Source organism: Oncorhynchus masou, chromosome 11 (genome assembly GCF_036934945.1).
Source record: "Oncorhynchus masou masou isolate Uvic2021 chromosome 11, UVic_Omas_1.1, whole genome shotgun sequence".
NCBI classification, from domain to species: Eukaryota; Metazoa; Chordata; class Actinopteri; order Salmoniformes; family Salmonidae; genus Oncorhynchus; species Oncorhynchus masou.
In genome coordinates, this window is record NC_088222.1 from 29,109,573 (window position 1) to 29,121,725 (window position 12,153).

The 12,153-nt window shown below is 41.4% G+C and overlaps 1 protein-coding gene across 1 annotated transcript in view; it reads left to right on the top strand.

Annotated features, from left to right (window-relative positions):
* The first annotated feature begins 509 nt into the window (after positions 1 to 509).
* Positions 510 to 12,153, top strand: part of LOC135548450 (nectin-3-like protein) — a 59,628-nt gene continuing 47,984 nt past the window's right edge. Inside the window, exon 1 of the mRNA XM_064978066.1 lies at positions 510 to 638. Within this exon, the coding sequence (XP_064834138.1) occupies positions 557 to 638 (82 nt within the window). The 5' untranslated portion in view covers positions 510 to 556. The remainder of the gene's footprint in view (positions 639 to 12,153) is intronic.

Here is a 12,153-nt window from a genome sequence, read left to right on the forward strand (position 1 = left end):
GTGCAGCGATAGGCCTACAGCAATGGATGATTGTGGACACAAACACACTGACACATGCACTACACTCATTGTGCTGCATTCTCCATGCTGCACACAGCAATGTGTCTGAATAAAAATCCCCACTTGGTGAGAATATGTGTCAAGGCCAGAGTGTTACTCAACACATGTCAATCATATTGATCTTAAGAAAAGCTTAATTCATTCTTCACTGAATTTATTATAATCATGTGTTGTTTTTCACATATCACGAGGAAATTAAACCCGGTTAAAACACAGCACGCATGCTTTATGTCATACTCAATAGCCTAAATATATAATGTAGCAACACAATTTAAATCAATATTTGCAATAAGGATGACGTAATCTAACAACGTCTTTCTGGGGTGGTGTGGTGGACGATTGCCTCTCATTTGACTGTATCGCTGGAATCAGGTGAGCTCCCCTTATCGCTGCTCTAGTGGTACAGTCCAATCGCAGTTAGGAGTTGTTGCTGAGGAGGTTTCATGGTCCGGCGGACAGACAAACGTGTTCGGTGAAAGACGGATCTACTTTCAAAATGTTCCTGCCTTGCCTCAGGAATTACCCGCGTCATAAGAGACAGCATGCTGTATTTATTTTTCTTCTGTACAGCTTGACAGGTATGCTATCCATTATGCCCGCTCGCTCGGTAACATTAGCTAATGTAAAATATTTGGAGAAGTTCTGAGTGCAGCCAACGAGAGCGAGCCAGAAAGCCGAGTGTTTCGCGCGACTCTGACTACTTGTATGGGGCTCCTCTACAGTCTGAACAACATTTGTTTTAGTAGTTCATTTTAGATGTGGACTGTATTGTTTCTATAAGAAAGGTTGACTTTACCATTAAGGACTGTGCAAGGGCAAGGCAGGCGTCCTTTTGTTGAGAAGTTTAGTGTTGGAATGGTGCAGCTGCCGATGATTGTGTGATCCGCGGCTGCCATGGAAACATTATTCATGTAGGCATTATTCACAGGAAACCACTGAGGAGCAACAGTGAGGTGCTCTTTAGTGGTGAGACAACTTTGAAGAGCAACACGGTCGCACAGCAACTGCACTCACCTTTACTAACTAAACTGAAGACGTCTGATCCAAACAGCCAATACTTGGTTGTTCTATTTAGTTGAAGTTATGATTCACAATTTTATTTACATCGCTCCAAACTAGGCCTCTTTTGGAGACTCGTTTTGGAGAGTGGGGATTGTGGGCGCTACAGCAAGGAGACCCCTGGCTGCTCCTAACATACATTCCATAATAGGAAATTTATGGTAGGAGACACTCACCTGTGGTGTTATGTGCTTTTAGCAACACAGGTGTTTCTACTGAACAAAAATATAAACACAACGATTTCAGTAATTTTACTTAGTTACATTTTATATAAGGAAATCAGTCGATTCAAATAAATAAATTAGGGCCTAATCTATGGATTTCACATGACTGGGCAGGGGTGTAGGCATAGGCCCACCCACTTGGGAACCAGGACCACCCACTGGGGAGCCAGGCGCAGCCAATCAGAATGAGTTTTTCCCCAAAGAAGGGCGTTATTACAGACATAAATTCTCCTTAGTTTCATTTGCTGTCCGGGTGGCTGGTCTCAATTCAATTCTCTGGCAACAGCTCTGGTGGACATTCCTGTGGTCATCATGCCAATTGCATGCTCCCTCAACTTGAGACATCTGTGGCATTGTGTTGTGTGACAAAATGGCACATTTTAGAGTTTTTAGTTTTCACTTTACATGTTGCATTTATATTTTTGTTCAGTATACATAGCTACAGTAGCGTTGCTTTCAATTGTGTTGCGTTGCACAAAAACAGTCTGTTGGAAGCCAGAAGTTAAATACAATTCCATTCCAACTTCTGTGCCGGTGGGTGGAACTGTTGTCAGTATTCCTCTCTGCTTACCTCATGGCAAAATAAAAGTCCCCCACAAGTTATTCCTTTTTTGTCCACATATGGTACACGTGCAGGACTTTTTATTTTTACATGAGATAAGCGGAGAGGAAGTAACAGACCCACGTTTGGGAAGTCTGTATTATTAAACAATCTTTTAGATATTTTGTCCTGTGTCCTAGAAATAGGAACTAGGGAATATCATTGTTCATTTTGGCATTATTTTTGATATTTAGTCTTTTGACAAAAATGTCATTGTCTTAGTAACATTTTTGCCATTTTAATTATGATTTGGTCTAGTTATTGTCAAAATGACAGTGGGCCATTTTACTTAAGTAAATGCCATTTAATTTTAGTCATATCACATTTTTATTGCCTCATTAACCTATAGTAAAGATAAATCACAGATTTTCATGTGCACAAACATACATAGCCATGTTCTATCAACACATTTTTCTACATAACTTCCTATCGCATGATTCTCTTCCCAACAGTCAAATTGGCAGAAGAACACATTACTCTGCAGCAGGTTAAAAATCACACCCCATGACAGGGCTCCAGACAAAAATGTTCCCCTGGTGGCACTTGTACCACGTTTTCAGTTTGATTTGATCGCACCAATTTTTCTGTGGCAATGTAAGTGCTCGATTTGGACTGAAATAGTATGTGGACACCCCTTCAAATTAGTGGTTTACATGTGTATTAAATCGAGCACACAGCCATGCAATCTCCATAGACAAACATTGGCTGTAGAATGGTTCGTTCTGAAGAGCTCAGTGACTTTCAACGTGGCAACATCAAAAGATGCCACCTTTCCAACAAGTCAGTTTAAATGTCTGCCCTGCTGGAGTTGCCTGGGTCAACTGTAATTGCTGTTATTGTGAAGTGGAAATGTCCAGGAGCAACAATGGCTCAGCCGCAAAATGGTAGGCCACACAAGCTCAAAGAACGTGACCGTCGAGTGCTGAAGCGCGTAGTGTGTAATGTCTCTACAAGAACTGTTAGTCGGGAGCTTCATGAAATGGGTTTCCATGGCCGAGCAGCCGCACACAAGCCTAAGATCAACATGCGTAATGCCAAGTGTCAGCAGGAGTGGTGTAATGCCTGCCATTGGACTCTGGAGCAGTGAAACGTGTGCTCTGGAGTAGAGGTTGACCAATTATGATTTTTCAAATCCGATACCGATTTATTGGAGGACCAAAAAAAAAGCCGATACCGATTAATCGGCCAATTTTTATTAATTTGTAATAATGACAATTTACAACAATACTGAATGCACACTTATTTTAACTTAAACCTCTTGAAACTCCCCATCCCGGATCCGGGATTGTGACTAAGCCTCAGGCTCATTAGCATAACGCAACGTTAACGATTTCTGAAAATCGCAAATAAAATTAAAATAATGCGTTTGCTCTCAAGCTTAGCCTTTTCTTAACAACACTGTCATCTCAGATTTTCAAAATATGCTTTTGAACCATAGAAATTGACTAATTTGTGTAAGAGTATGCAAAGCTAGCATAGCATTTTGTGTAGCATGTAGCACGCAACATTTTCACAAAAGCCAGATAACCAAATAAATAAAATCATTTACCTTTGAAGAGCTTCTGATGTTTTCAATGAGGAGACTCCCAGCCACATACCAAATGCGCAGTGTTTCCTGAAAGCGTCTGTGTGTAGGAGAAATCGTTCCGTTTTCTACATTGCGCCTGGCTACCGAAACGAACCGAAAATGCAGTCACCTACAACGTGAAACTTTTTCCGGATTAACTACATAATATCGACCGAAACATGGCAAACGTTGTTTGGAATCAATCCTCAAGGTGTTTTTTCACATATCTTCATTGACATGCAGTTCTTGGAAGCTTGCTTCTCTCTCTCTGCTCCATGGAAAAATACTGGCAGGTGACTTTTGCGCACCAATTTCGGCGCAGGACACCGGGCGGACACGTGGTAAATGTGGTCTCTTATGGTCAATCTTCCAACGATCTGCCTACAAATATGTCACAATGCTGCAGACACCTTGGGGAAACGACAGAAAGGGCAGACTCATTCCTCTTGCGTTCACAGCCATATAAGGAGATCATGAAAGACAGAGCCTCAAAAATCCTTGTCATTTCCTGGATGCCAAGTCATCTTGGTTTTGCCTGAAGCTCACGTTCTAGGGCACGCACAGAGAAGATATTTGTATTTCTGGACACGTCAGAGTGTTTTCTTTCGAACAGTAGCAATTATATGCATAGTCGAGCATCTTTTTGTGACAAAATATCTTGTTTAAAACGGGAACGTTTTTCTTCCAAAAATGAAATAGCGCCACCATAAGTGTAAGAGGTTAATATAATACACCAATAAAATAAAATTAGCCTCAAATAAATAATGAAACATATTCAATTTGGCTTAAATAATGCAAAAACAAAGTGTTGGAGAAGAAAGTAAAAGTGCAATATGTGCTATGTAAGAAACCTAACGTTTCAGTTCCTTGCTCAGAACATGAGAACATATGAAAGCTGGTGGTTCCTTTTAACATGAGTCTTCAATATTCCCTGGTAAGAAGTTTTAGGTTGTAGTTATTATAGGAATTATAGGACTATTTCTCTATACGATTTGTATTTCATATACCTTTGACTATTGGATGTTCTTATAGGCACTTTAACAGGCACTGTAACAGTATAGCTTCCATCCCTCTCCTCGCTGCTACCTGGGCTTGAACCAGGAACGCATCGACAACAGCCACCCTCGAAGCAGCATTACCCATGCAGAGCAAGGGGAACAACTACTCCAAGTCTCAGATCGAGTGACTTTTGAAACGCTATTAGCACGCACCCCGCTAACTAGCTAGCCATTTAACATCGGTTACACCAGCATAATCTCGGGAATTGATTAGGCTTGAAGTCATAATCAGCGCAATAGATGCTGGCAAATGCACGAAAGTACTGTTTGAATGAATGCTTATGAGCCTGCTGCTGCCTACTACCGCTCAGTCAGACTGCTCTATCAAATCACAGACTTAATTATAACATAATAACACACAAAAATATGAGCCTTAGTTTCCGGATTCGACCATATTAATGACCTATCATCTCAAAAACAAAACATTTATTCTTTCAGTGAAATACGGAACCGTTACGTGTTTTATCTAATGGGTGGCATCCCTAAGTCTAAATATTCCTGTTACATTGCACAACCTTCAATGTTATGTCATAATTACGTAACATTCTGGCAAATTAGTTCGCAATGAGCTAGGCGGCCTAAACTGTTGCATATACCCTGACTCTGCGTACAATGAACGCAAGAGAAGTAACACAATTTCACCTGGCTAATATTGCCTTGCTAACCTGGATTTCTTTTAGCTAAATATGCAGGTTTATAAATATATACTTCTGTGTATTGATTTTAAGAAAGGCATTGATGTTTATGGTTAGGTCCTTTTTCGCGAATGCGCACTGCATCGATTTATATGCAACGCAGGACACACTAGATAAACTAGTAATATCATCAACCATGTGTAGTTATAACTAGTGATTATTATTATTATTATTTATTGATTGTTTTGATAATTTTAATGCTCGTTAGCAATTTACCTTGGCTTCTTACTGCATTCACGAAACAGGCAGGCTCCTCGTGAGGCAGGTGGTTAGTGTTGGACTAGTTAACCGTAAGGTTGCAAGATTGAATCCCTGAGCAGACAAGGTAAAAATCTGTCGTTCTGCCCCTGAACAAGGCAGTTAACCCACCGTTACTAGGCCATCATTGAAAATAAGAATGTGTTCTTAACTGAGTTGCCTAGTTAAATAAAGGTGAAATTATTTTTAAAAAGAAAGGGAAAAAAAGAGCATGTACACTGATTGTTTAAAGCAAAACTATCAAACCTATCGCTGATGGTGAACCTTAGCTATCGAAATAAAATCTCTTCAGCAGATAGCCTATAGCCAGATCAGAGTTGTCTCTGGTAGCTTACTTTTATTCCAGTACAATTTTCAACAGCGCATAGTTCACAATAACCAATTAAATTGCAAGGTTGTCACTCAGCTAATAAAGCCTAATATCGCGCAAGCCATTTTAGCATTTAAATGCTGAATGTGCCATGCAGATGTGCAAGATCAGGAAGAGGCCGCCTAGCTCCTGTTGGTCAGCATGCAAACCTGGGTACAGTGCGCAGTTTGACTAGGCTACTGATATTCCCTCCGTTTGTTCGGCATGGAAAATTACTTCTAGATCAATGATTGTCAACAACATTACATGCAGTTTGACACTGAAGGAAAGGACACATCATTTGTCACAAAATATGAGGAATTTTCGGGAAGGTAGAAAGAAAGTAATATATAATGTTAGTGAATTGGTGATTCGTACCGTTTGATTCGATTTTCTGACTGATGCATGTTACATTTTGGATCCGTTTGGGGTCCAAAGCTACTATATATATTTCCCGCAATTTGATTTTGAAATGTTATACAGCCAGAAGCCTTTTTACTCTATCCCAGAGCAGCAGGCTCCAGCGAAACAGGCCCGGGCTGGGCAGACTCTTTCATTACAGGAATCATGAGGATAATGCACTTTGACCAAATCATAGTTTTAGCTGCCAAAAAAATAGAAAACATCCTAACTTGTTAGTGAGGTGACTATGTAATAAATGTTTAGCTCACACTGTGACCAACAACAAAAATTTAACTTGCACAGCCAAGTCAAATGATCGCAAAATGCAACTAAATGGCCACATTCTGGAGCCCTGCCCCTTGACATACTGTGGCTATATTGTACTCAAAGTTCTGTCATCCAATAACAGCATTGCAACATTACAAAGAGAAAACCTTTACAATTCTACTAATCTTATGCATGCTTTTGATTGGACTAAACAAATAACACCGAAAAGCTATCAATCTCTCCAAAAACTCTTGTCCAGTCCATTTACTAGTAAGATTTTAGTCAGAGATTATTTAGTTTCATCTCGTTTATCGTCAACCAAAATGAAAAAAACATTTGAACTTAGTAAAAAAAGAAAATTGGGGTCTAAATTTTGGTCAGTTATCGTCTTGTCAATTGACACTGGAAAAATAGCTGTTTGACAAATATTTTTGTTAACTGGAGATTATCTGATGTATGTAGTAGGAAGTGGTAGAATCTGCAGACCGGTCCAGAAGGCATCAACATGATGGTCACCTTTTGCTGGTTACAGTCAATTGTGGGTAATACAGTGCTTGATATTGAGTTTGTTTGTGGACATCTGTCTCCATTTACTAGACTGACGACGATCAAACAATAGTCTAAAGGTGGTCTCGCTAGCCATGACAGAAGATGGCAAATTGGTCCAATTGGTGTGCCATATGCAGCACCTGTCGCTAGCATTGAAACGTTTGCTGTCAGGCAAGTGAACATTAGTTGATTGATTTGGGGTAGGTGTGTCCGTGCAGTTTAATCTGTTTCTCCTGTCCTGAAATGATTGAGATGCACTTTTTGTTGTCAGTTCTTTATTTTAGTTAATATTATTATGCTGTACAGCAGGTGCTATAAAGATGGCTGTCAACTTCCCAGGAATTGGTGAATCCATAAAAGTCTCTTTAGGGAGATCCTACGATGCTCCAATATAGACATGATGGTCGGTAGGCTAGTTCTGTGGTAATTTATCTCACGTCTCTTACATTAGAAATGGTGGGCCATGTTGTTATTGTTGCCTGGTTTAGCAGCGCTTTTCATGAGACTCAAGCTGTTTCTGTTGTCTGTCTGGTTAAAAGTTTAAAAGTAAATTATTTATGTAGTGATGATTTTTTTTTAAATAATGCAGTCGATCCTGTTCAGAGATCAACATGGTCTCTCTCTCGCTGTCTCTCGCTCCACACACACACACACACACACACACACACACACACAGGCACGTCTCCAGCCAGTGTGAGACCTTGGGTCCGGTAAGGTGGAACACAGCCCCCCAGGTGGCCCATGCATGGCCATTAGCTGCTGTGTTCAGACTGATTGATGGCAACAGGGGAAGAGGAGAAACAGTTAAAATACCACAGGGGAGCGGGGGATTACTGCCGGCATTCCTCTAACATCACTGGTGACTGCTGTGTCTCTGTTCCCTCTGTTCTACACTCTTAGAAAAAAGGAGCTATCTAGAATCCCCCCGCTGCCCCACAGGATAACCTTTTGAAGAACCCCTTTTGGTTCCATGTAGGACCCTTTCCACAGAGGGTCCTGCATGAAGCCAAAAGGGTTCTATGTGGAACCAAAAAGGGTTATTTCTAAGAGTGTAGGAGGATCCTCTCCTTCTCATTTCCTCCTCTACCCTTTATTCTGTAGTCAGCTTCTATCTATGTCTTGGCTCCTTCCTCTTCTGTCAGTATGTCTTCCTGCTTGTGGCCTTCGATCGATGAAGGCACTGATGTGACTTGGGAATTGAAAGTAGCTCAATGCTTTTACTGAACCCACACCCACCTTCACAATGCATCACTGTTGTCTCTGCAAAATATTTGTACACTGCTCAAAAAAATAAAGGGAACACTTAAACAACACAATGTAACTCCAAGTCAATCACACTTCTGTGAAATCAAACTGTCCACTTTGGAAGCAACACTGATTGACAATACATTTCACAACGGAATAGACAACAGGTGGAAATTATAGGCAATTAGCAAAACACCCCCAATAAAGGAGTGGTTCTGCAGGTGATAACCACAGACCACTTTACAGTCCCTATGCTTCCTGGCTGATGTTTTGGTCACTTTTGAATGCTGGCGGTGCTTTCACTCTAGTGGTAGCATGAGACTGAGTCTACAACCCACACAAGTGGCTCATTTAGTGCAGCTCATCCAGGATGGCACATCAATGCGAGCTGTGGCAAGAAGGTTTGCTGTGTCTGTCAGCGAAGTGTCCAGAGCTTGGAGGCGCTACCAGGAGACAGGCCAGTACATCAGGAGATGTGGAGGAGGCCGTAGGAGGGCAACAACCCAGCAGCAGGACCGCTACCTCCACATTTGTGCAAGGAGGAGCAGGAGGAGCACTGCCAGAGCCCTGCAAAATGACATCCAGCAGACCACAAATGTGCATGTGTCTGCTCAAACGGTCAGAAACAGACTCTATGAGGGTGGTATGAGGGCCCGACATCCACAGGTGGGGGTTATGCGTACAGCCCAACACCGTGCAGGACGTTTGGCATTTTCCAGAGAACACCAAGATTGGAAAATTCGCCACTGGCGCCCTGTGCACTTCACAGATGAAAGCAGGTTAACACTGAGCACATGTGACAGACGTGACAGTCTGGAGACGCCGTGGAGAACGTTCTGCCACCTCAGCAGGAGCATGCCCAGGCATTGTAGGGAGATCATACAGGCACGTGGAGGCCACACACACTACTGAGCCTAATTTTGACTTGTTTTAAGGACATTACATCAAAGTTGGATCAGCCTGTAGTGTGGTTTTCCACTTTAATTTTGAGTGTGACTCCAAATCCAGACCTCCATGGGTTGATAAATTTGATTTCCATTGATAATTTTTGTGTGATTTGTCAGCACATTCAACTATGTAAAGATAAAAGTATTTAATAAGAATATTTCATTCATTCAGATCTAGGATGTGTTATTTTAGTGTTTCCTTTATTTTTTTGATCAGTGTATATTTGACAGCACTGGCATAATAAGACAAACAGACATAATGTTAGATGGAATTGTATTGTTTGACCTGTAAGGTTGTGACTGTTATGGAATTTTGGGTAATGATTAATTGTCATGCAAATGGCCACAGTTATTGACATAATTGTAATTTTTGTTAAAATGTTTTGAGCTTGTAATGCATCTTTGAAATGAGCTACAACATAGGCCTACCTAATGAATACAAAACAGCTTTAGTGACACCCCTGTCTCAAAATGAATGTTTTTTTTGACCATTTGGAACTTTTGGAAATGAAGCTTTTCCTCCCAACTGTGCCATTTTGCTCTTAAAATGATTATGTATTAAGACGATTTTGCATATTACTCATTTTAGGCAACGGTTATTTTACATGATTATACGATTATTGTGCCAGCTCTATTGACCTGTAATAATGCTATGAGAGCATTGTGTTGATGTTAGGCTGTGCAGGGCAGGCCAGGGGCTACAAAGGAGAAAGAAGGGATGCTGAATGAATCATGTTCTCTTCACATCAAATCAAACTTGTATTCGGCGCATGGGACAAATAAATAAGTGTAGGTAGACCTTACCGGGAAATGTTTACTTACAAGCCCTAATTAACAATGCAGTTTAAGCTACCCTGCCCAGTGGTTAGAGCGTTGTGCTAGTAACCAAAAGGTTGCAAGTTCGAATCCCCTAGCTGACAAGATACAAATCTGTCGTTCTGCCCCTGAACAAGGCAGTTAACCCACTGTTCCTAGGCCGTCGTTGTAAATAAGAATTTGTTCTTAACTGACTTGCAAACTTATTTGCCAGATTTTTACGTACGTAATTATGACATAACATTGAAGGTTGTGCAATGTAACAGGAATATTTAGACTGATGGATGCCACCAGTTAGATAAAATACGGAACGGTTCCGTATTTCACTGAAAGAATAAACGTCTTGTTTTCGAGATGATAGTTTCCAGATTCAACCATATTAATGACCTAAGGCTCGCATTTCTGTGTGTTATTATGTTATAATTAAGTCTGATGGCGCAGTCTGACTGAGCGATGGTAGGCACCAGCAGGCTCATAAGCATTCATTCAAACAGCACTTTTGTGCATTTTGCCTGCAGCTCTGCTGTTTCTGACTTCAAGCCTATCAACTTCCGAGATTAGGCTGGTGTAACCGATGTGAAATGGCTAGCTAGTTATCGGGGTGCGCACTAATAGCGATTCATATGTCACTCGCTCTGAGACTTGGAGTGGTTGTTCCCCTTGCTTTGCATGGGTAACACTGCTTCGAGGGTTGCTGTTGTAGACGTGTTCCTGGTTCGAGCCCAGACAAACAAGCAAGATTTCTGGCTCTCACAGACCTGTAACTTCTTCTTTAAGAGGCTCCTCTGTCCTCCACTCGTTACCTGTATTAATGGTACCTGCTTGAACTTGTTATCAGTATAAAAGACACCTGTCCACAACCTCAAACAGTCACACTCCAAACTCCACTATGGCCAAGACCAAAGAGCTGTCAAAGGACACCTGAATCAAAATTGTAGACCTGCACCAGGCTGGTAAGACTGAATCTGCAATAGGTAAGCAGCTTGGTAAGAAGAAATCAACTGTGGGAGCAATTGTTAGGAAATGGAAGACATACAAGACCACTGATAATCTCCCTCGATCTGGGGCTCCACGCAAGATCTCACCCTGTGGGGTCAAAATGATCACAAGAATGGCGAGCAAAAATCCCAGAACCACACGGGGGGACCTAGTGAATGACCTGCAGAGATATGGGACCAAAGTAACAAAGCCTACCATCAGTAACACACTATGCCGCCAGGGACTCAAATCCTGCAGAGCCAGACGTGTCCCCCTGCTTAAGCCAGTACATGTCCAGGCCCATCTGAAGTTTGCTGGAGAGCATTTGGATCATCCAGAAGAAGATTGGGAGAATGTCATGGTCAGATGAAACCAAAATATAACCTTTTGGTAAAAACTCAACTCGTCGTGTTTGGAGGATAAAGAATGCTGAGTTGCATCCAAAGAATACCATACCTACTGTGAAGCATGGGGGTGGAAACATCATGCTTTAGGGCTGTTTTTCTGCAAAGGACCAGGACGACCGATCCGTGTAAAGGAAAGAATGAATGGGGCCATGTATCGTGAGATTTTGAGTGAAAACCTCCTTCCATCAGCAAGGGCATTGAAGATGAAACGTGGCTGGGTCTTTCAGCATGACAATGATCCCAAACACACTACCTGGGCAACGAAGGAGTGGCTTCGTAAGAAGCATTTCAAGGTCCTGGAGTGGCCTAGCCAGTCTCCAGATCTCAACCCCATAGAAAATCTTTGGAGGGAGTTGAAAGTCCGTGTTACCCAGCAACATTCTCAAAACATCACTGCTCTAGAGGAGATCTGCATGGAGGAATGGGCCAAAATACCAGCAACAGTGTGTGAAACCTTGTGAAGACTTACAGAAAACGTTTGACCTCTGTCATTGTTAACAAAGGGTATATAACAAAGTATTGAGAAACTTTTGTTATTGACCAAATACTTATTTTCCACCATAATTTGCAAATAAATTCATTAAAAATCCTACAATGTGCTTTTCTGGATTTTTTTTATTTTGTCTGTCATAGTTGAAGTGTACCTATGATGAAAATTACAGGCCTCATCT